Genomic DNA, 25,922 nt, shown 5'->3' with positions numbered 1-25,922 from the left:
CCCCGCCGACCTCCTCTCCCCTCCCCTCCCCTCCTCTCCTCTCCTCTGAGTCCCAGCCCCATAGTGGTGTTCGCACTTCAGTGACAGGGCATCCGGTTTGTGGCCACGTTGGGTTTTGTTTTCTTTTCTTGGGGGCCAGAAGATTTTTCACGTTGAGCGGAGGAAACCCCCCGGGCGAGCGTCCTGAGCTCCCCGGGCGCCCCCCCTCCGTTCCCCCGTCCCCCGCTCCCCGCTCGCCCTAGCTCCCCGTCGCTTCCTCTGGGGTAACTTTCCTAGCGGCCAAGTTCACTTTCTCTGACTGCATTATTTTGAGGAATTAACGCCAGGAGCATTAAGGAATGGGGCTGAGGGATTCAGCTGAAGGCTGATTAAAGGAGAAGCCTCCCCGGATAGGCTGTCTTTCGGAGATGCTTGGAGAATTAAAGTCTTATCCCACATAATCTTAGCCTAACCACCCGGCAGGGGGGTGTGCGTTTTCCAGGTGAGAGTCCACGGGGAATAGAAAGTGGAAGAACGACCCTGCGCGCCCAGGAAGCCTTGGAGGGTCAGCTAGGGACTTCTGACACTGAGAGCGGCTCTGCTGTTCGGTGTTGGGGGAAGGAGGTGTCATCGCAGGAGTCGTGGTGTCAGGGCTTAAGGAAACCCAGGTGTGACTGTCAGTGTCTCCAGGGCAGCTGCTGGAGTGTGGAGTGCCTGTTCGTGCGGGAAAATATTGGCTGCTTTCTGGGATGAGGTGGGATGGAGTGGAGAAAAAAAGGGGTTAGGATCTGGAGAAGGGGAATCCGGTATGGCAGCTGATGATGGGTTCCAGACCGGTAACTTTGGGGTTCTCAGCTGTAGGACACAGGAAGAATGTGGGATTCACTGTGGAGCTCCATTTGCAGGGACAGAGTTTGTGGGGACAATTCAGGCCTTTGTGACTTCTGCTTGTTCCTTTGCCCCATTTCCATGGCTTTCAAACTTTTTTGACTGACCTATCATGTGAAGTTAATTTTACATCACAACCAATATGCTCACATACATACAGTACTTATGTAACTGAAATAGACATTTCATGAAGTAGTGCTGACTCCTTCTACATGTAATGCATTCTTTTTTTTCTCTCTTTTTTTTTTTTTTTTTTTTTGAGACAGTGTCTCACTCTGTTGCCTAGGCTGGAATGCAGTGGCTCTTTTCTTTTTTTTAAGTGTTCATCACACATGCTGGTTGACTTGCATTTGAGATTCCTAGATACCAATAGTTTGAAAAATATTGGTCTTTTTTGACCAAAGTAACCCATAATGCTAGACAAAAACCAATACTTTGTAACTAATCATATTGCTTATACCATACCCCATCATTTACAGGTAAACAGCTACCAGCATTTGACTTATCCTGGGAAATATTTCAGAGTAACTAGAAGGAATGGAAAGAGCACATTCACACGGTCTGATTTAGTATTGGTAGCTCCAGTGGTGGAGTCTTAGGGAGGGGAAAGAGCAAAGAAGTTTTATACTAATTACAGACAGAGTGGATAATACTGATAATTGATCAGTTATTGATATGGGCCAATTGGTATCTATAAATTGATAAAAGCACCAGAGGGCTAGTACCTGCCCCCATTCCTTGTCAGTCACAGGCAGTGAGCATGGCTTTGTGAATTTGTGTATACAGAGTGTGTGTGTGTGTGTGTGCATGAGAGTGATGGTTTTCAGACTAAGGCTACTGTGCAAAGAAGGGATTGTAACAGATATTTAGACATTTTGTGCAGGCATTTTACTATAATGCTGTTTGATTTATTCTGATCACTGCTCTGTAATTTGATGATCATTTATACCCAATTTATAAATGAGGGAACATACCAGGGATGGTTAGGTAATTTCAGAATATTAAGTAGCCAATAAATACTTGACTGTAAGTCCTGTTGTCTTTCTAGTATACTATGCTGCCTGAACCGCTGCTCCCTGGCATCTGATCCTTACTTATCCAGGGATGGAGGAGGAAGGAGGGAGGAAGAGAGAGCGCAGTGTGAGAGGGAGCACTTGTAACTTTGTGTTTTTTTTTTTTTTTTTTTTTTGGTGGGGGGAAAGCAGTCCTTTACTGACCATAAATGTGTTTGTCTCTTTTGTCATCTATCCTAGTCCTAAATGGCACTTTGCATCCTGTAAAAATACTCTGATAGACCTTGTACCATATAATTTTATTTTATATATATCTTAAAAGTAGGAGATGTAGTGAATGAATGCTACTGAGCTTCTGAGGGCCTCAAGGTTAGCACTAGGACAGGGCCCTCAGAGAGTGCCTGATGTACCCCTTGTGTGATGGTTCCGGTGGCGTGAGGCCCATAGTGGTACAGTGAGCTGGAAGCATCACTGGCCTAGCATCTTCCCCCCTTTACTGCTGAGGCAGATCTGCTATTTGTTCCTATTTAGTATTGACCCACCCAGACTTTTGCCCCACCTTCGCCTGTGTTGCCAAAAGCGGTAAAGTGAATATTGACTTCTTTACCAAAATTAGAGCATATTTTAGAAGTTCTTACATAGGTGTGATTTGTCTGCTGTTTAGTTTCTCTCACTGGCCTGCCTGTTTAGCCACTTCCCCATGTCTCTCCCACCTGTGTCCTCAGTTTCCACTCCTAGGAGATCCTTCCTCCCCCCACCCCACACCCACCTCAACCCTCCGCCACCCCATCACTTACTGCCCAGGCCATGGCATTATGTGCATCTTCCCATGTAATGTGGGTAACTGTTGGCATGTGTCCAAATCAGTGTGTGTGCATGAGAGGGAGAGTGTAAAAGAGGGAGAAGAGAATTCATAGCTGTACATTCATTAGGAAGTAGAGTAAGAGGGAAAAGGAGGGGTGGATCCTTGTTAGAAAGGGTATGTGTGTGTGTTTGAGCAGGAATATATGCAGTGATTCTCTAAGATGTGGAAATAAGAGTAATCCTTTTGCACTTTTAGATACAAGTTTTGGAAAGCTAGGCTGGCCATCTGTGGGAAGAATCAGAGAAAGAGTCTTAAAGCTTATTTCCATCAGACTCATGGATTGAAAATTATGGTTGTTGAGTCTACAGATGACTTAAGAACTAGGAGCTTCAGTTTCAAAGTGAGGCTTACACATACACTCAGTCCTCATCTGGAGCTGGGGGCCCTAGGATGGTGGTGATGATCATCTGGGCCACAAAGCTGCTATTGAAACCAGACCCGGATGCTAACTCTGCAAGCTGGGTGGAAGATGTTGGAAGCCAGAATATTGCTGTTTCATTTTGTTCAACCCCATGATTTAGAGCCTTGATTTTAATTTTACTTCATTATTTGGGCTTCTAGTAAAATGTTCTTAGTCTGCTTAATTAAAGGAGAGGATATCGTCACACTTGGGGAACGTCCCTGCCCCCAGATGGTGGCAAGAGTGGTATCACCGTGTGGCTGAGGACTTGTGTGTGGGCAGGATGGAGGCCGATGAAACTTTGAACATACAATGTCTGGACATCTGTGCATCTGCCTCATTAGACTGTTCCTTTATAAGAGATTCACTTTACACTGCTGCGTTTAGAGTTTTATTGTGGGTGTCTGGGAGAAATCCCTGTGCTCCGTGTGTTTGTATTGGGGCAGCTTGCAAAAGGAGGGATAAGGTGAGAGGCAGATCACCTGCTGAGGTTTTCAAGATGTTTCTTCCTTTCTTCTTGGGAATGAATTTCTACCTGTTCCTCCCTCAGCCTCTAGCCAGTGCCCAGATTACATCTAAACACCTATTTAATTTAATGTATCTGAGCGCTTCTATGTTTATGTCACATGAGTATATTTAAAATCACACACACTAATATTAATCTCTGTGGATTCCCTGTATAGTCTATGAAACATAAGCATTTTTTTTAAACAATGGAGATGATGGAGACCCAGTGAGAACAGGGCTAGGTCTGGTGTCTGAGGCACCACTTGGAACGCTGCCCAGGTCATCTGACTCGTGGCAAATAATAAATGGCTCCAGCAATGGGTGGGAAAGTGACAAAGTAGAATGCGAATGGAAAATTTGGAGGACAATTTTAAGATGCAAAGAGCAGTCGTAAGCATGGACAGCTCAAATGCAGGCAAAGAAAAAGGCCGTTCTGATATCCGGCCAGAACGTCTCGCAGGAAGAGAAACTCTGTCATGTCGCCATCCCTCCCCTTTATTTCCACCAAATGCCAGTGGAATACAGTTGTGGTTCATTTGCTTAATCCCACCCTGGCAGAATCTTTCCCAGGCTGTTGGTGATTCACCTGCTTGTGGTTTTCAGGGAGAAATCAGTTTGTAGCCATCTGCTGTGAAGTCAGTTTCTTCTCTTGAAAATTGAGGAGGGGAAAATAAAAATGGTAATTGTAATACCCACCACCTCCTGAGTGCCTGCTGTGTGCCAAGGACTGTGCCACATGTTTCAACGACCTGCCTCTGATCCTCCCGACAGGCTTCACCATAATCACGAGAAAAACAGGTGCACAGAGCCATTAAGTTGTCTAAAGTTAGGGCCAGAGCCCAAGTCTACCTGCACCCCTTATCCACACCACACCACCACCCAGTGGAGAATGATATGGAATCTGTGAAATGGAAGGTCTTTCTTTGTAAAGTGAATGCATTGGAATTCAGCCATGGATTGGCATATAGCTGACTTTAAATCAGCAGGATTAGCTTCTTCCTGACTCAGAATTCTTTATCCTGATGCTTTTCTCTTTGCTTTGGATGTGCTCTCAACCTAGGTGGTTTTAAGACTGTTTCAAACCGTGTAAGACCCAAAGTCAACTCACATGGGTTATTTACTTTTCTGGCGTTAGGGTCTGAACCAAATACTCTTTGGAGGTTTCCACCTGTGGGATCTGGTGGCCCCTTTAGGTGGTTATGTGAAGGGAATGTATTGTTGGGACCTAGAATACTCTTGGATTCTTGCCTTTATTCCTGAAACAGGATTTGTTTTGACTTCCTGATTACAATCAGGGCATATGTATACACAGATGGGAAGAGGCCCGTGGAAAGAGTAAAACCTCAGGCACGTGCTGGGGTGGGAGTTCCACTCCTGAGGTCAGAGGAGCTGGAGGAGGATCTCCACCTGAGGCAGTCTCTGGATAGGAAATGAAGAGCTGAGGAAGAAGTGCTTGCTTGGGAGCTATCTAACAGAGGAGGAAGAAGAAATTCACATATTTCCTGTTAAAAAGAGATTGTTTTGGTTCAAGATCATTGCTTTCTCTATTTTAAATATTTTGAGGTGAACTTTCTAGCAGGCAGCAGTTACTGCAGTTAATGTCCAATCTCCCTAGGAAATAGTGATGAATTTTAAGACATCTGGGGGTTTGGTCATTTCTCATTTAAACAGAACTAGTTTTGGAAGACAGAGGCAGTGGTCAACCTAGATAGGACAGCCTACATCTGGCCTAGCCCATGGGCTTATAAAACCCCAGCTCTGGGAGGCCCTGGTGCACAGAGCTGTCAGGCTGACCTTCGGAGCTGTGGAGTGGCAGAGTTCAGACCATCTGTATGTCCTCAGCCAGGTGCGACACTGGCCTTCTGGCTTTCCCTGGGTAACTGAGCTGCCAGCCTCATAGTCGGTTAGTCCAAGTTCCTTTAAACACAGACATATTTGCCTTTGCATGAGTTCAGCACCTGGCAGGCACCCTGCTGCCAAGTTGTGCTCCACCAATATTTGTTCAATGACCAGCTGAATGTACACAATGCATATTGCCACATTTGTGCCTCCCGTGGTCATGTGAATCCCTCCTCAGAAGTTGTCTTTGCAGTAGAGGCTAGGAAGTGCCTGTAAGTACCTGTAATAGGCCCAAGTCATGGTCCAAGATGAGAAAGGACACAGAGATGGAAGGAGAGCAAGTTAGGGGAGAAAAAGGCACTTGTCAGTGGCAATTCCTCTCTTTGATGAACTAGCCGTGAGATGACCTCTTCTGTTGAATTTTCCAGGCCCCAGCTCCCTGGCTGAGTTCTTAATACAGTGAGGATATCTGGAAAACCTAAAAGCATGGAATGTGAAGACTGAGCCTGGGATAAGTAGCAGTCAGGATGAGTTTCTTTCTGATATTAAATGGCATCCCATAAGGATTACTAATTATGCAAAATCACTTTCCATTAAGCCTCCTCAAATTCCATATGTAAGCTGGTTTTCATTTGTAATGTTTCTGTAGGATAGCCTCAAGCCCTGATAGCGCTTCATTCCCTATTATCTGTGGTACATTGCCTCAATTATTTTTGGCTTTTGCAAAGGCCTTTATGCTCTCCTTAGGTTTTTTGACATTGCTATTATTTCAATTATTTTCCCCAATTTGTAAGTTGAAATGTTTTGAAAAGTTGAAAGAATAGTACAGTGAAAACCTGTATGTCTTTCACTTAGAGTCCCAGTTTATTGACATTTTGCCCCATTTGCTTTATTCTTACATAGTCACTTCCCTGTAACATGAAATATGTGTTCCAAAAATCACTGTGCGACAAAAAAATCATGAAGTAAAAATCACAGGGCTTATGAGAAAAACTTTGTCAGTGGCACATTTTTTTTTAAAAGATAGGAACCTACCAAAAACTACAGGACAGTTTTGCATATGATAAATGGTTAAGAAATACATACTCAGTAAATGTGGAACTGTACCTTTAAAAGACCTGGTGTTTGTATCTGGAGGTGAGTGCTGAAAGGATTGAGCCTGTGAATTACTATGTGTGATGGGAGGGGGGCTGTCTGAAATCAGAGGCAAAACTGTGATGCTAGAGGTGCATGGCATGGCCCAGAACGAGGTGACCTGAGGTAGCAGGTAGAAGCTTAAGGTGGGTGTGTTTTGTATATTCCGACATGGCTTGATTCAGCTGGGTGTAGTTTTCCACATTGACTTTGTGTTTTTTATGATTGAAATCATGCATAAGCAAATGTCAGATTCCCTAATACGTGGATTGCTTTGGAACAGATTCGACAAGCATTATAGCAGAACTGACTGTGTGTAGAGATATAAATAGACTTTTCTTTTTTTGCTGAACTATTTGAAAGTAAGTTGTGGATGTAATGGCATTTCATTTCTAAATTATTCAGTATGGGCTGGGCGTGAATATGTATACCAACGCCTGTAATATCAACACTTTGGAAGACAGAGGCGGAAGGATTTCTTGAGGCCAGGAGTTCAAGACCAGCCTGGGCAACATGGCGAGACCTCACCTCTACAAAAATTTAAAAAATTAGCCAGGTGTGGTGGCACATGCCGGCAGTCCCACCTGTTTGGGAGGTTGAGATGGGAGGATCATTTGAGCCCTGGAGTTAGAGGTTATAGTGAGCTATGATTGGGCCACTGTATTCCAGCCTGGGTAACCCTGTCTCTTAATAAAATAAAATAAAATAAAATACTTCAGTATAAATCGCCTAAGAAGAAGGCTGTTTTTCTACATTACCATAGTATCATTGCCACTCTTAGGGCAGTTAATTTAGGTTAATTCATCAATTAGGGTTTTTTAAATAATATATTTTGTTTTTTAGAGCAATTTTAGTTTTACAGAAAAATTGAGCAGAAAGTACAGAGTTCCCATATACTACCTCCCCCTCACTCATACACATATAATTTCCCTTTATTAACATCTTTCATTAGTGTGGTATATTTGTTATAATCGATGAACTAATATTGATACATTATTGTTTATTTAAATCCATAGTTTGCATTAAGGTTCACTGTTGTACAGTTCAGTGGGTTTTGAAAAATGCACGATGTTATGTATCCACCATAACAGTATCATACAGAATAGTTTCACTGCCCTAAAGATCCTATGCTTGACCTATTCATCCCTCCCTTCCTATTGATCTTTTTATTGTTTCTATAATTTTGCCTTTCCCAGAATGTCACATAGTTGAAATCATACAGTATGTATCCCTTTCAGGCTGGCTTCTCTTATTTAGCGACATGCATTTAAAGTTCCTTCATGTCTCTTCATGGGGCTTGATAGCTCATTTTTCTGTATGGCTAAAGAGTATTTCATTGTATGGATATCTCACGTTTTGTTTATCCATTCACCTATGAAGGACATCGTGGTTGTTTTCCAGTTTTGGGCCATTGTGAATAAAGCTTCTGCAAACATCTGCATGCAGGTTTTGTGTGGATGTAAGTTTTCAGCTCATTTGGATAAATACAAAGGTGCATCGTTGCTGGGTCATATGATAATAATATGTTAGTTTTGTAAAAAACTGCCAAACTGTCTTTCAAAGTGGTTGTGCCATTTTATATTCCCACCAGCAATGAATTCCTGCTATCCCACATCCTCATCAGCATTTGGTGTTTTTGATGTTTTGAATGTTAGCCATTCTGATATGTGTGTCATGATATCTCATTGTTGTTTTAATTTGCAACTGGTAATAAGCATATGAAAAAATATTCAACATCGTATGTCATTTGCCATCTGTGTATCTTCCTTGATCAGGTGTCTGTTCAGATCTTTCACCCTTTTAAAAAGTTGGATTGTTTTCTTATTGTTGAGTTTTATGAGTTCTTTGTATATTTTAGATAACAGTCCTTTATCAGATATGTGTTTTGCAAATATCTTCTCTCAGTCTGTGGCTTGTCTTTTCGTTCCCTTAATAGTGTCTCTCATAGATCAGAAGTTTTAAATTTTAATGAAGTCCAGCGTATCCATTTTTCCTTCATGAATTGTGCTGTTAGTGTTATATCTAGAAACTCATTGCTAAACCCAAAGTCACCCAGATTTTTCTCCTGTGTTATCTTCTAGAAGTTTTATAATTCCGCATTTTACATTTTGGTTTACATATTTTAAAAAATTATTATTATTTTAGAGGCAGGGTCTCACTCTTTTGCCCGGGTTGGGATGCAGTGGAGTGAGCATAGCTCCTTGCAGCCTTCAACTCCTGGGCTCAAGTGATCCTCCCACCCCAGCCTCCCAAATAGGTAGGACGACAGGCACACACTACCATGCCTGGCTAATTTTTTTTTTTTTTAATTTTTTGTAGAGACAGGGTCTCGCTATGTTACCTAGGCTAGCTACTTCCCATATTGAATAAATTTTTGTGAAAGGGGTAAAGTAGGTGTCTAGTTTCATTTCTTTGCACGTAGATGTCCACTTGTTTCAGCACCATTTATTGTAAAGACTATCTTTTCTCCATTGTATTGCCTTTGTTCCTTTGGCAAAGATTACGTGATTAATTTGTGTGGGTCTGTTTCAAGGCTGTCTATTCTGTTCCATTAATCTATTTGTCTGATAGTTCACCAATACCTACTCTCTTGATTAATTTTATATAAGTCTCGAAGTTGGGTGCACTGTTCGTCTTCCAATTTTATTGTTCTTCAGTATTATGTTGGCTATTTGGGGTCTTTTGCCTTTCCATGTAAGCTTTGGAATTAACTTGTCAATATCCACAAAATAATTTGCTGGGATTTTGATTGGAATTGCATTGAGTCTATAGCATAAGTGAATGGGAAATCCCCTGTGCTCAAATTGCTCTCAAGTACATGTGTTGCATTGACATAAATCCAGTAAGTGGTAAAAGTAGAACTGACTATATACAAATATGGATATGCCTTTTTTTCCTGAACCATTTGAAAGTAAGTCACAGATATGACAATATGTCACTCCTAAACGTTTGAGTATTAACCTTCTGAGGATAGGAACATTTTCCTATATAACTACAATATTATTACTATTTCTAAGGTAATTAACACTAACTCATCAGTTTTTTAAAACACATGCGTGCCCTTAATAAATCTGTTTTTTTTAAATACCTATTCTGTCCTGTGCAAGGCATGATTCTATATAGAAATGTGAAGACAAGGAAAATTCCCACCTTGTAAAAGTTCACAGACTTCTGCAGAGACAGACATCGAAGACATGATTATGATATGTAGAGATAAGGGCCATAGTAGCTCTACCTGCTTTCCTTTCATTCAAGGAGTTGTCAGCAGGAATGTGCTTGCCATGGGATAAGGATACCTCTCCCCAGAGTGGTGTTCTGGAGCCTGTGCCCTGTTCTTTGATTTGTCAGCCTCTAATGGACCTTTCTTCCCAACCCAGAAGGGCTTATGTCCACCTAGAAGTGAAGGATGTAACTAACAGTATGTCATTCTCTCCCTCTGTTCCTTTCTGTTTCTGTGCAATTAGATTTGATAGGCACAGAGGAGCAAGGAAGAGGGTTTGAGAACCAGGCTAAGGAATGGGGACTTTATCTTCTAGGTCAGCTGTACTAAGTAGGACATAGGCTGGACATGAATACTAGAAGTCCAAATCAACAGTGGCATGATCAAGATAGGAGTCGATTTGTTTCTCATGTAACAATCAGGTGATAGCAGCCTAGGGCTAGAACACTGGCCCAAATCTCCAGGGTCATCCAGGGACCTAGACCCACGTTGACTGATGGCTCCAGCATCCATCCCCTCTGTGATACGATGCTACATCCACATTCCAGGTAGCAGGGTGGAGAAAGGGGCAGTGTGCTCCTTGCCTTTCAGGCACCTTCGGGAAGTGATGCACCTCACTTCTGTCCACATGACACCAGAATTCACTCATGAAGGTACTGAGAAACATAGCCTTCATTTGGGAGACCATGCACCAAGCTAAAACTAGCAGGTTCTGATTCATATAAGAAGGGAAGAGTGGATATGGAAGGACAGCTTGCACACCTGATATACCTGTATTTCTTTTTTTAAAAAAATACCTTCTATAAAATTAGTCTCTTAAGATACTCCTTTAAAAAAGATTTAAGATACTCCTTTAAAAAAGATAATTTGGGGAAACATTAAGCACTGTATTGATCTCATGGAGATTCATGATGCAGAGTGGCTTATTAAAGGCTCTGAGAAGTTCTGCAATAAAGGAATGTGTCTAGCTTTGTTTAAGCTAAGATAATTTGGCCAAAAACACACACATTTCACAAAATTTTGTTTTCTTTTTTGCAGAAGCCCTATTAACATAAGCTTGGGAAATACTACCTTGGGAATCATTGAAAGTGTCTTAGTTTGCAGTGATGCAAACATTTTTAAAGCAATTCTATTCCTAGGGATGTAGTCAGTAGAAATGTGCATATTGTGTTGGTCAAAGTTCAATCAGAGAAACAGAAAAACTAGGAGATACACAAAGGAATTTGTTGCAGGGATTTGGTTTTATGCAACTGTGGGAGCTGTTAGACAATCTATATAAGGCTATTCTTTGTGTCTGATGTCGGAGTTTGAAGTCTACTGGGCAGACGGTTATGAAGGAAGAGAGTAAACTTGTGAAGAAGAGGAGGAGGAGGAGGAAAAGGAAGAATAAGAAGCTGAAACTCATGAAGATAGATGGGAACGTGGATCAGGCTGTTACTGTATCCAGCTTTGGTGATGTGGGTTTCCTAAGGAGAAGCTGATGCCCTTTATTATGGAACTAAACATACGCCTGGCTTAGGAGTCAGAGAAACTGAAGGAAGATCGAGGGATGGTGGCTGCAGCATCATCAGGGCTGGCTGCTGCCCCTCAACACTGTAGTGAGCCTGCAGAGAAGCAACTATGCAGTGGACCTTCTGCACTGACCTTACAGATGCAAACATAACATGGCTACTGATTCACTTCCAAATCTCAGCTGGAAACATACAAAGAAGGGAATTCTGAGAAGGATAGTTCAGCCCAACCAGGTCAATACATTACAATGCCACTTTATGCTATTTCAGCAGATGACAAATACAGGATTGTTTACAGCAGTGCCCGTTGCTGTAACTTCAAATTGGAAGTAACCTAAATGTGCATCACCAGTTATTAAGCAGGTAAACTGCTGCATGCATATAATAGAAGTAATAGATGAACAAACTATTGCTACACACATCAGCATGGATGACGTAAAAGACATAAAAGAATACAAACTATAATTACATTTGTGGAAACTCAGAAGAGGCTAAGCTAATTCATGAGAGAGGGTTAATGACTTGGAGGCTCTATGACAGAGGTTTCTGATGTACAAATAATGTTCTTTCAGCTTCTTGATCTGGGTGTTACTTACACAAGTATGTTTACTTTGGGAAAATCCATTGAGTTGTACTTTGTGCACTTTTCTTTTTTTAAAATTTTAAGTTCCAGGATACATGTGCAGGATGTGCAGGTTTGTTACATAGGTAAATGTGTGCTGTGGTAGTTTGCTGCACCTCTCAACCTATCACCTAGGTATGAAGCCTTGCATGCATTAGCTATTTATTCTAATGCTTTTTCTTCCCCTTCCCCGCCGACAGGCCCTGGTGTGTGTTGTTCCCTTCCCAGTGTCCATGTGTTCTCATTGTTCAGCTCCTGCTTATGAGTGAGAACATGCAGTGTTTGGGTTTCTGTTCCCATGTTAGTTTGCTGAGGATAATGGCTTCCAGCTCCATCCATGTCCCTGCAAAGGACATGATCTCGCTCCTTTTTATGGCTGCGTAGTAGTCTATGGTGTATATTTACCACATTTTCTTTACTAGTCTACCATTGATAGGCATTTGGGTTGATTCCATATCTTTGCTATTGTGAATAGTGCTGCAATAAACATCTTTGCACTTTTCTATACTTATGCTATACTTCAATATAACATTTGGGTAAATAAAGTTTTAAGACACTGAGTAGTCGTGGGCAGGCTGGGTTGCAGGAAAGAAGCTAAGTTTGAGCTAGCTGAACCCTGTAATGTGTGGCATGTGGGTAAACAAGGCAGTAAGTATTAGAAGAAGCAGGTTGGTTGAGCATGAGGAGGACAGAGCCTATCGAGGGTCATTGTAGCTCTGTCCCAGACTGTCCCTTTCCTCTGCTGACCATGTACTGCCGCTGTGAAGGGTTAGGAGTGTGTACACAGAGGCCCAAGCAGGGGCTCTTATCGCTGGCATGCATCAGCAGAATCGCCCTCTGCAGGGCAGGGAAGATGGTGATTCTGTAGACCTAGGGTAGCCCTGGCACCTTTTAAAGCTCCCTAGCTGTCCTGATGCATTCCATAGGGAAAAAAAACCACTGGACTGTGGAGGTAATAAACATGGATGGTAGGGGAAAATATAGGAAAGCGTGGGGGAACTTGGTGCTTAAAAAGCTCATCTTATCCCCAAGGTCAGCCCTCTTTCTTTCTGAGTGCTTTTTCTTATCTTTGACCCTGACAAACATAACATAGTTCGAGGCTTTCTGTTTTATGAACTCTTAATCCCTTTTTCATGCTTTTCACTTTAGTGAATTGACTAAATGATCAGAATCATGATTCCTCTTTTGAAAATAAACTATTTGAAAGTGACTTGGGCTGTTGAGTGTGAGATTCGACAATGCTCTATGATATCTACCATGTCCTGAGACTAGATTGTATATTCTCTGATGCCCTGAACAGTTATCTTAAAGCGTTGTTTGGCTGGGATTATTGATGATTTTTCTAATGCCTAGCAAATTAGGATTTGGGGTGTTAATAAGAAGTTTGTTCTGAAATGAAATCTCACAAGTAACTTAGTGTTTTGCTTTAAACCCTTTTGAATATGCATGAAAACAACAGGGAGTATTCTATAGTGTTCTCTCAAGACTCCAGATGACACTGCTATTGTGTAGTTCCCTGATTCCCGCAGCCCGAGGCATGCTTGTACTTTTAAAAATCCTACTTTGGCCTGGAGCGGTGGCTCACGCCTGTAATCCCAACACTTTGGGAGGCTGAGGCAGGTGGATCACCTGAGGTCAGGAGTTGGAGACCAGCCTGGGCAACTTGGTGAAACCACATCTCTACTAGAAATACAAAAAAAAAAAAAATAGCTGGACATGGCTGGGTGCGGTGGCTCACCCCTGTAATCCCAGCACTTCGGGAGACTGAGGTGGGCGGATCGCGAGGTCAGGAGATCGAGACCATCCTGGCTAACACGGTGAAACCCCGTCTCCACTAAAAATACAAAAAATTAGCAGGGCGTGGGTGGTGGGTGCCTGTAGTCCCAGCTACTGGGGAGGCTGAGGCAGGAGGATGGTGTGAACCTGGGAGGCGGAGCTTGCACTGAGCCAAGATCGCGCCACTGCACTCCAGTCTAGGTGACAAGAGTGAGACTCCATCTCAAAAAAAAAAAAAATTAGCCGAGTGTGCTGGTATGCACCTGTAATCCCAGCTACGTGGGAGGCTGAGGCAGGAGTATCGCCTTGAACCTGGGAGGTGGAGCTTGCAGTGACCCGAGATTGTGCCACTGCACTCCAGTCTGGGCGACAAAGTGAGACTCAGTCTCAAAAAAAAAAAAAAAACGCACCTTATCCTCTGTTATAACATTGATCCCACTGTACTGTAACTGCTGATCTCTTCTAGTTCTCCTCATTTCTTTCTGAAATCTAATCTCACTGAGGTCAGGGACTTTGTATCTCCAGCATCTAGCTCAGGAGAAACTGAATAATCAATGATGAGTGAATGAGTCCCAAAATTCTGGAAGCAAATATCATTGTCCCTTGAAGAAGGACCTCACTTAGAGAGGAGAGAGAGAGGGAGGGAAACAGAGTTACGTTGGTCAGAGAGGTAGGAAAAGCATTAAAATAGTATTCTATCATGGAAATCTAGGAAAAAGAGGAGAAATGTTTGAGGAATTAGCAAATGCTACCTAGAGGTAAATGAGAATGAGAATTTAAAAAATGTTTTGGGATTTTTCCCAGTCATTAGTGGCTATAGATAGAATCAAGATCTCAAGGGATTAAGGAGAGAACACAAGATAAGGAAATGAGGGCGGAAGGTTAAAAAAACATGGAGAGAAGTGAGGCCGCAAAAGACAGACTTGAAAGTGGTTGAGCAGAATGACAGAATCAAAGGCAGCTCATGAGGGAGGAGAACAGTATTTGAGGGCAGAGATGGGAGGTTCCTTTAGTGTCCATCTCCACATCCTCTGGCGTCACCCCTGCCGGTGATGGAGGAACTGAGCTCTGAGCATCTCGCTGGTCTGTGTCAGGCTGAGTCAGCAGTCGGTTTATTGAAAAACCATGTGTGCTAAGCCCTGTACTAACCCATTTTCTTTGAATGATGTTGTTTCTTTTAACTCGCATCTTCCTTTTCCTACAGGAAACATGGTAGAATGGTGCTTACCTCAAGATATTGACCTCGAAGGTGTTGAGTTCAAGTCTATGGCCAGTGGGTCCCATAAAATCCAATCTGATTTCATGTAAGTACTTCTGAACTGGAGTCTCTTCGTACCATTTCCCCTGCCTCCACACTTTCCCCAAAGCAGAAGGGCTCTTATCAGGAGCTCTTCATGTGCTGTGTGTAAATGCCTTGAAAATACATGGATAGTTTTGTGTTCACATCATTTTTCTAGTGAGATGTCTAGCTTTCATCAGGTTCTCAATGGGCTTCATGACCTGTAAATCTTAAGAATCTCTGCCTGTAGAGGTTCTGTCACTTTCTCGGAAATTACATGGACCTCACCTGAGGTTTGGTTTTAATGAGAGTGCACAGTTTCAGCCCCGTGTGAATTAACAGAGGACAGCTATGTGTTCAACCTTGAAATTCCAGCTTTAAGTAAGGCCATTTTTTAGTCCTGTGTAGTGGGGCATTCAGAGAGTTTTGTGAGAAGGAACAATGGAAAGAGCTTAAGGGTAATGAAGTGGCTTTAATCTCCTCATGGGGCTGAATTCATGACTGATACAAGTGTGAGAAAGAGGAGGAAATAAAATGGCAGCTCAGTGAAAAATATCAGAGCCTCAGGAAGTAAGGGAAGAATCACTGCGGTTTATGCTGCAAAAGAGAGTCCTAGTTCCAGAGGAGCCTGAAGAGGAATGTTGGTTCTGCTTCTCCCATCCAAGTCATTAGTTGTAGTGCAGGAGAGAAGAGACGTGTCCATGATCGTGGGCAGCTGAGCGGCAGGCTTGCCACGGACTAAGTCCCAGCTCCAGCCGAGTGACCCTTGGCAAGTTATGTAATCTCTTCAAGCCTTGCTTGTCTCATCAGTGAGGTCACATGGCTTGGCCCACTTGTTTTCTTGAGGCTGAGCTTTGTCATTGACAGCCCCGAACACAGTTCATTTGTTTTGTTTAGGATTGCATCTCAAAATTCCTCTCTGATCTTGAGCCACACTACGTATTTGGTCTCTTCTAGCTATTTCCGAAAGGGGCCCTTCTTCGGCCTGGCCTGCTTTGCCAACATGCCCGTGGAGAGTGAGCTGGAACGTGGCGCGCGGATGAAGTCTGTGGGCATCCTCTCTCCCTCCTACACACTGCTTTACCGCTACATGCACTTCTTGGAGAACCAGGTTCGGTACGTGGCTTCCGTGCATGTGCAGGGAGGCAGCAGGATCCACCAGCTGGTGCATATGGCACGAGCCCTCGGAGACAGCACTTGCGTGCCAGAGCAGCAGATGTCTTTCCAAGAACATCCATGGCGATGTTTCACGCCTCGGATGGTGTCCTTTCGTTTCAGCCAACGTCCTGCATGATGAGTCTTTACTCTATAATGAAAAGCTGGGGTATATTCTGCCTTCAGTTTGGATTTAATACTGCCATCACTTTTTAAAATTAAGTCATTTGTTGACGGGTACATGATCTTTGTTTATGCAAAGCCGCAATAGTTACCTCCTTGCGTCAAGTAGGCAAAGAAATCCTAAACTTTTTAAAAGCCTACTCCTTTTATTATTGGGATTCTTACTATGATTGGGATAATAGAAAGATAACTTAAACATATATATATTTTTTTTTTTTTTGGTAGAGACAGGCTCTTACTATATTGCCCAGGCTGGTCCTGAACTCCTAGAGTCAAGTGATCCTCCTGCCTCAGCCTGCCAAAGAGCTGAGATTATAGGCGTGAGCCAAGGTGCCTGGCATAGGAAGAGAATTTTTAACAGAAGCAGCAAAATGATTAGTTACTTTACATTTTTTTCATCATGCAAGTAACCTAATTACATTTCAGATTTTGAGGGGAAAATTTATCCCTAATTCCTGAAGCACTGATAAAATGTTACCACTTCTTTTCTGTGTATGTGTGTATGTTTAAAATATATATTTGGCATCATACAATATATATCCTTTTTTATAGTCTATACTTTTAAAATTTATCACTATGTAAACATTTCTATGCAACATTATTGTGATCTTCAGCTTTGAAAGCATGAACTTTATTGTTTGTGGAAAACACATGTTTATTTAAAAATTTATATGAAAGTACAAAGGATTTTTAAAAATCCTCTCATATATTAACACTCACAGATATCCATTGACAATATTCCATGAATGCGATTCTAGAATACAAATATCTTTACAAAAATAGGATTAATATTTTATGGATTTAATTTTCTCAAATAGCAGGCTGTGTTAATGAAATATATTAAACATAATTTTACTTATAACTTCAAGTAAATATTTTTTCACAGTAAGATATACTATTCCTTGAGATATTCCTCCAAAATTAAGAAAAACGATTATGAAAAACGTGACAATATGATGTCAGTACTTTACTGAGAAACAATATATAAACATTAAAATTGATCAGGAATGGTGGCTCACGCCTGTAATCCCAGCACTTTAGAAGGCCAAAGAAGATCAATTTAGGAGGATCAGTTGAAGCCGGGAATTCAAGACCAGTCTGGGCAACAAAGCAAGATTCCAACTCTACAAAAACAAAAAAATTAGCCAGGCATGGTGGTGTGCACGTGTAGTCCTAGCTACTTAGGAGGCTGAGGTGAGAGGATGGCTTGAGCCCAGAAGTTCAATGCTGCAGTGAGCTATGATTGCACCATTGCACGCCAGCCTGAGTGATAAAGCAAGACCCTGTTTAAAAAATAAAAAATAAATAAAAAATAAAAAAAATCTTGAATGGTTGAATTTTACCATCAAGCACTTTTCTTTCTTTGAAAGGATCTTGCATGATTAATACTATTGGCCTGTTCCGTTTATCCTCAGCTGGTTGTACAATTCTTGAATGCTTTCTTCTTTCCCTCAGGATGCTATAGATATTGTTCTACTGTTATCTGAAATTAGTCGTTTTGGAGAAGTTTCTCCATCCAGATACCTATAGAGTCTGTCTTTGTCTGTGCTGTTTCTGAACTTGCCAAATGTTTTGTTTTGTTTTTGTTGTTTTTGTTTTTTGAGATGGAGTCTCACTCTGTCGCCCAGGCTGGAGGGCAGTGGTGTGATCTTGGCTCACTGCAACCTCCGCCTCCTGGGTTCAAGCAATTCTCCTGCCTCAACCTCCTGAGTAGCTGGGATTACAGGGGCCCGCCACCACAGCCAGCTAATTTATTATTTTTTTTTAGTAAAGACGGGGTTTCACCATGTTGGTCAGGCTAGTCTTGAACTCCTGACCTCGTGATCTGCCCGTCTCGGCCTCCCAGAGTTCTGGGATTACAGGCATGAGCCACTGCGCCCAGCCTGAACTTGCCAAATGTTTATTAGTTCATATCAGTATGTTCTGGGATTCTTTGTCCCCTTTGCTCAATAGATAGGTCTTTTATTTTTAATTTTAGGAACTTTTTCTTCTTTAATAAAATATTTAACTTTTGCATTCTGTTTTTTTCTTCTCCAGGAATATCCATTATGCATACGTTTTCCCCCCATTGTCTTCCCTGTTTGTCATTTTGATGATTATTTTAATAGCTCTTCATTGCTGGAGCTGTCCCATACATTTACTTGGTTATTCTCTGTGGCTGAACATGCAGCATGTTTCTATTTACTGTTTATTTTTTTAGCTGCTCCTCTACCTCTTGGAGCTGTGGAAAATACATTTGCACATATATCTTTTTCTGTACTCAAAATATTTCCTCAGTTTTTTTTTTTTTATCCCAGAAGTAATATTATGAAGTTCTAAAAAAGATCATTTTATTGGGATTTTGACATTTTTAAAACAATATTATTCCTTTTAAAAAGCTAATTTTCCAAGTAGGCAATACAGTTTCATGGTTCAAAATCCAAAAATGTTAAGGTGGTATTATATTAGATAGGGTCCTGGCTAAAAGGCAAGAACAGAGGCCCAAAATTACTGTGGCCCGATTAAGATAAAAGATTATTGCTCGTGTCATAGCGTAGAGGTAGGCAGGCGGTCAAGTTGGGCAGCCTGCTGTGTTCCATACAATTTTTCAGGGACCCACATTCATCTCTTGTTATTCCACCATATCCTAAGAATGGTTTTGTATTGTGAGGTGTTCTTTCCCAAATGTTAAAAGCTGCTCACTACTATTATGTTTGCATTTCAGCCCATAGGGAAGAAGGAAAGACTAGAATTTACATATCTCACTTCTCATATTCCATTGTCAAGTCCTCAATCACAGAGACACACCCAACAGCAAAGTAGACTGGGAAGCATCACTACTAGGTGGGTGACCCTGTGACCGGTTAGAACTCTGGGGCATTGGTTACAAACAGGAAGAAGGGAAGACTTGACTTTGAGAAAAAGTTAGCAGCTTCTGCTTCAGTTTGCCCCTCTGGCCACTCAGGTATCCATGTATACTCTTCTTCCCACTTGTAGAGGCCATTCCTCCCACCCCAAAGGAGACATCATAGTCTCATTCAGTTCATGCTTCCAGTCTAAAATCTAGGATTTCTCTGTAGTGTGCAGTAGTCCTTTATGTTAGCCCAGGGCATGGTTCTTTTTACCCTGAAAACTTATAAAAGAATAGACAAGTCCCTCTACTCCCTACCTCCCAAATACAATATAGGAGGTAAAGTAGGAACCACATACAAGCTTCTGTTTGGAAAAGGGAAGAATGAGAAATACGGGTGGTCACTAGTTCATAACAACAGTGAAATTCTGCTGAGCAGAAATTGCAGAGTCAGTATGCTCTTGGCTCAACTTTGGTTCTGTTGTGTAGAATCCCTTGTTCATTTTCCTCCATGGCACTTGGCTTTGTCTTCTAGAAGATTCTTTCTTCATTTTCCTCCATAACCACATCTACAGTGGGCATTGGAGAACATGCCTTTCTTGAGGCTGTACAGCTTTAGAACACCTTTCCTACTGGTATAGATTTGGAGGTCTAGTGGTTTCTTAAGGGGTCAAGAAGTCACAGGCTTTTATAAGCCAAGCATGTGACAATACATGTCCCCCCAAAACTAAATTGACTTCTGGTTTGTTTGCTTCCAGTCAGTTCCAGGTAAAAGTATCCATGGCCAAAGATCTTCTTTGGGTCATGGTTTTTAATTAGCAGACTAGATTATAGTTACTGGCTTCTCTTTTTGGCCCATCCCTTTCTCCCTCATTTTCATAATGACTTCCTTGAGGTGATTCCCTAAATCTGATCTTTGTAAATAAGCTAACTCCCTTGTCTGCCCAAGAATAATAAACTGGAGACTTTCATAGATGCTCTGAGAGAGACTCCTGTCTCCTGCTTTTGCGGTACAGTAGCATTGGCTTTTCTAGCCCTGTGGGGTCCCAAATTGTTGGAATCTCAATGGATTTATATTGCCAAATTTAGAACACATGACCCTTAGTAGGCTGTATTTTATTCCATTTTTCCTTGCAAACCAGCCAGTTCTTGTTTGTTTTTATCTTATTCTTATAGTAGCTCACTAAAAGCATACAAGGGGCAGTCAACACACACCAGCATTCTATTTCCAACTGCTTCCCATAAAGCTACAAATTCAGATGACACAGAGTCTCTCAAGTTATTGAAGTTTTAGCAGTTGTTTTGCTACAAGTGTAACAAGGGTTGCCAGCTTTCTCGTCTGCAATATCTATTTTCTCACCACCCTGCCCTTCCAGCAACAAAGCCAGTGTCTCTATATGGTTTTTGATACTGTAGTAACTCATTTCCAGGTATCGTTTTTGGCTTTTAGAGTATAGGCTAAGTTGCTGTAATGAAGAAGAGACCCCCAATACAGTGACACAGTAAGATAGAATTACAGCTTTTCCAGCATGGCAGTCGTAGTAGTTCATTGTGGGTAGGTGGTTCTGTTCCACTGGTCATTCTTGGACGTGAGTCATTCAGTCTTACATTATGTCATTTTCTAGAGTGTTGTCCTCATCCACATGGTAGAAGCTGTCTCCCCATTACATTGTCATTTTCTAGCATGTAGGAAGAGGGAAAGACCTTGGCTCCATGGAATGTGAGCAGAGGTGGTGTGTTCAACTTCCGGGATCTGGAACTTGAGGGATCTGGAAGTTGAACACACCACCTCTGCTCACATTCCATTGACCAGTTCTTGATTACTAGGCACACATAGTAGCAAGGGAATCTGGGAAATGTGGCCTTCAGCTGGGCGTCCATGTGTCCATCTAAAATTTGGAAGGTTCTATTACTAAAGGAAGAAGAGTGTGGCAGACTACCACTCACATAAAGTGAAAAATCGTCACCCAGTTCCCATATCCATTCAAATAATCTCAGTAATCATAATTCATTTCTCATGTATCATCCCAAAGTGTGTGTGTATGTATATATATACAAATACAAATGTATATTCTTACCGTCTCCCTTTTCTGGGAAAAGATAGCATGTTATTTGTGTTGTTTTGCACCTAGCCTTTTTCATTCAACAGTATGAAAGATCTCATATCAGTACGTTGAGAGTTTCTTCCTTGTTTTCAGCTGTGTCATATGCCTCTATAGAATTATAGCATTTATCAAGTTCATTATTAATAGACATTTGGTTGTTTCCAGTCCATTTCCTGCTACAAATGATGCTGCATTGAATATCAGGCATTTCACATGTGAGGGGTATATCTGTATATTAAATTTTCAGAAATGAAATTGATGGCTCAAAGGATATATGTATATGTAATTTTAATAGATTCTGTCAAATTGCTTCCCATAGAGGTTGTGCCATTTGCATGCCCAGTAGTAATGCAAGAGAATGCCTGTTTCATCTCAACGTTGTCAACACAAAATGAAAGTTTGAACATTCTAACCTGATGGATTAAAGAACAGTAACTCAGTATAGTTTTAATTTGTATTTTTCTTATAAGTGAGGTTAAGCACCTTTATATATGTTTGAGTCATTTGTATTTCTTTTTCTGTGAGCCATTTCTAGCCTTTGCTACATTTTGTTGTTTACCTTTTCCTATTTCTTTTACTTTTTTTTTTTTTTTTTTTTTAAAAAACGAGTTTCGCTCTTGTTTCCCAGGCTGGAGTGCAATGGTGTGATCTCAGCTCATCGCAACCTCCACCTCCCAGGTTCAAGCGATTCTCCTGCCTCAGCCTCCAGAGTAGCTGGGATTACAGGCATGTGTCACCATGCCTGGCTAATTCTGTATTTTTAGTAGAGATGGGGTTTCTCCACGTTGGTCAGAGTGGTCTCTAACTCCCAACCTTGGGTGACCTACCCGCCTCAGCCTCCCAAAGTGCTGGGATTACAGGCATGAGCCACCAGGCCCGGCCTTTTCTTATTAATTTCTAGGAGTTTGTACAATAGGGAAATTTTTTCTTTGTTGTATAAATTGAAAATATTTTACTACTTTGTCATTTGTCTTTTAACATTACCGTCTTGTCATGTAGGTGTTTTTCTTTGAATTCATTCATCTTTTTATGGCTTCTAGATTTTGAGTCATAGCTAGAAAGGTTTTGCAGCTTGATGATTAAAGAGGGCTATAGGTAACAGAAGAGACTTGTATGACAGAGTATGAGGAAAAGAAAGAAGCACAGTTAGATAAGCTTAGGTCTAGGTTAGGATAATACTTGAATACAGCAGCAACTTTTACATAAATTCACTAGTCTTCATTTCTGCAACACTTAATCTGTGTTTTATATTTCTTCTGACTTACGATGTTCCAAACCTATTTACTTGTATTTCATCTACAATTTTTGTCCTCAGTATCTCTCTAAAGAGTCTTTTTAATGATTATTTCTTAATCAGAAGATATTGGAGAACTATTTCATAATTTAAAAAATTAGAGGCAAGAGGGACTGTTATTGAATAAAGGGACCTACAACTCATAACCACATTTTACCTTGCTCAGATCTCAATTCAAGCAAACCAACTGTAAAATAGCATTTGGGGGACAGTGGCTGTATTTTGAATGTGGACTGGATATTTATATTAAGGCATTATTGTTGAATGAGATAATGGCATGGTGATTATGTGTTATGTTATTTAAACAGACTTTATCAGTTACAGATGCCTTACAAAGCACTTATCAATGAAATGTTATGAGGTGGGATTTTCTTTAAGACATTCTAGGAAAAAAGTGATGATGGTAGGGTATAGGGTATAGATATAACCATATGGATCAAATATTATTGAAGCTAGATGATAAATACATGGGGTTCATTCTGTTCTTTCTACATTTTGTGTGTATGTTTGAAAATGTTCATAGTGAAAAGTTTAAAATGACTAAGTATAAAATTAACATATAGTTATTATAGGAAACTTTAAAAAATAGAGAAAAGCTCAAAGAAAAAAATGATCTCACCAGCCAGACATATCTACTGTTAACATTTCATTTTATACCATTCTAGTCTTTTCCCATGTGCAAATATATATTATACATACACGTTTTATTTTTATTTTTTTTAAAAAGGATTATTGGCCGGGCGTGGTGGCTCACGCCTGTAATCCTAGCACTTTGGGAGGCTGAGGCGGGCGGATTGCCTGAGCTCAGGAGTTCGAGACCAGCCTGAGCAACAACAGTGAAACCCCGTCTCTACTAAAATACAAAAACTTAGCTGGGCGTGGCAGTGTGCGCCTGTAGTCCCAGCTACTCAGGAGGCTGAGGCAGGAGAATCGATTGAACCCGGAGGCGGAGGTTGCGGTGAGCTGAGATCGCACCACTGCACTCCAGCCTGGGCAACAGAGTGAGACTCCATCTCCAAAAGAAAAAAAAAGGATTATTGAGGTCATTCAGTATGTAAATTTTGTAACTTGGTATATTAACCTTTCTGGTGTATCATGAATTATGTCCTCAACATTATTGTGGTTTCACAGCGTTTCAATATATAGATACATCACTATTTATTTAACTGTTTCATGCTATTGGGCTTTTAGGGTGTTCCTTGTTTTTTTCACCACTGTGAACATCAGCATGCTTGTGAGTAAATGACTGTTCACATCTAGAAATAGTGCTTTAGGCCTCAGTCCGAGAAGGGGAATCACTGGATCAGAGGATGTATACAATGTACAATTTAATACAAGCTGTAAGTTACCCTTCAGAAGGTGGTGCCGTAGTATCCCTGCACCCGCAGTAAATGGGAGTGCTTATTTTTCTGCATTTGCAAAGCCAGGAGCTAGAAGACGATTTGTTCAGACAGATATATATATACATATATATATACACACACACATAAATATATATAAATGTATGTACACATATGTAAATACACAGACACACACACACACACACGTATATATATATATTTTTTGAGACAGTCTCGCTCTGTCACCCAGGCTGGATGCAATGGCATGATCTCTCTCGGTTCACTGCAACCTCTGCCTCCTGGGTTCAAGCAATTCTCGTGCCTCAGCCTCCCGAGTAGCTGGGATATTTAGTAGAGACAGGTTTCACCATGTTGGCCAGGCTGGTCTCGAACTTCTGGCCCCAAGCAATCCGCCCACCTCAGTCTCCCAAAGTGCTGGGATTACAGACGTGAGCCACCATGCCCGGCCTGTTCAGACCAATAATTAACACAGCAGAGTGATGAAGTGTAATTGTTGCATGAAGACATCTCTGATTCTGATCGTGGATGAATTATTGCCAGTGTGGTAGGGACAGGCAGGGTCAGTTGCACTGGGCATCTGCATGGCCACATGTGGCTGTGTTTTATCAGTGAAGGAGCTGTGGGCTTGAGAATCCCAGTGTCTCTGGCCCAGCAGCCTGTGGCTTCAGATTAATAATATATATTGAGCCGGTTATTCTCTAGTTTTTACAGTGTCACGGCTCTTGGACACTTTCCATAGGTGGTTTGGCATGCATTTCGGTGTGGTGGTTTCTCAATTTCTGCATTCTTGTAGGTAAGTTCACCAGGAAGGGCTGCTTTGACATCATCTTTGAAGACTAACTTATCATCCAGCACTCTGAGCCTTGTGTCAGTACTTTTTGGTTTTTCTTGATATTGTGGTTTGACAATCTTGTTTGTTGCAAAATCTGTAGTGTGTTTAAATTTTGAGTCTTTCATACAACAGTTGCTTAACATTCATCCAGGAACTGCCAATTTATATTTGTGTCTATGTTCAGATTCCATATCATTGCCTTGTTCTGTCCCATCAGTCAGTAATATCTGAGGCAATCAAAGGACAGAATCCTCATATTAGTTCTTTGTCTAAAGGACTCTAACTTTTGTACTGAACTTTTCTTTAGAATCGTGGTTCAAGTATACAGTTTAATGTAGTCAAACAGAAAAGACAATTGAGCAGCAAATCAGCAAACAATAAACCTAGAAAATGAAAAAATATTACCCTTGACACAGCCCCCTTTAACACAGAAAATATAGTATTAAAAATATAATAAAATGATTCTCAGTATTCTTTTTAGGGGAATTTGATCCTAATGAAACACCTTTGAATGAAAAAATGTAAATTACCCTTGACACAGCCCCCTATAACACAGAAAATGTAGTATTAAAATATAATAAAATGATTCTCAGTGTTCTTTTTAGGGAAATTCCATCCTAATAAAAACACCTTTGAACACAGTTGCCTTTGTATGATTTTCTGTGAATCAGACTTTCATCTTTTGACAAACTTCTCTAAAAAGTATCTGAAATCTGCCATCTTCTCAGAATAGTCAGACACAGCTTAGACCATGGGTTTCCTGTCTGGCTTATGAACATTTGTAAAAGTGAGCTAAGTGATTATAAGCAGCCTCCTTCCAACCAGTTATTTGTTATAGGAGGACTATATTTGTTATAGTAGGACTACCACCTTGTCGAAACTTAAAATGTATAGAATCCCTGAAATTGGAGCTATCGTCCATCTTACATTAGTAATCATTATATGAATATAGTGATGATTGTTTTCCTTTTTAAAAGATAAATTTGTCTGAAGGTCTCTTGTCATCACTTTGACATATAAGAGCTGTGAATCACTCTGGAGTGGAGATGGTTGGAGAATAGAAGGCTATAGTTGGTTGATGAAAATCTTGACTCTGAACAGTTTGTGTCATAGTTTGGGGTAAGCCACT

At 41.1% G+C, this 25,922-nt stretch overlaps 1 protein-coding gene across 3 annotated transcripts in view; it reads left to right on the top strand.

Annotated features, from left to right (window-relative positions):
- Positions 1 to 25,922, top strand: part of DENND11 (DENN domain containing 11) — a 90,821-nt gene that overhangs the window by 531 nt on the left and 64,368 nt on the right. For all 3 annotated transcript variants that reach the window (XR_010140941.1, XM_054559905.1, XM_024249606.2), the window contains exons 2-3: positions 14,959 to 15,058; positions 15,991 to 16,149. Coding sequence is in view for 2 of the 3 variants with exons in the window: in XM_054559905.1 (XP_054415880.1) it covers positions 14,959 to 15,058; positions 15,991 to 16,149 (259 nt within the window). In the remaining variant the exon portion in view is untranslated. The remainder of the gene's footprint in view (positions 1 to 14,958; positions 15,059 to 15,990; positions 16,150 to 25,922) is intronic.

Source organism: Pongo abelii, chromosome 6, assembly GCF_028885655.2.
Source record: "Pongo abelii isolate AG06213 chromosome 6, NHGRI_mPonAbe1-v2.0_pri, whole genome shotgun sequence".
In the NCBI taxonomy this organism is placed as follows: Eukaryota; Metazoa; Chordata; class Mammalia; order Primates; family Hominidae; genus Pongo; species Pongo abelii.
The sequence above is the reverse complement of the archived record's forward strand: the minus strand, read 5'-3'. Positions and strand labels throughout refer to the sequence as shown.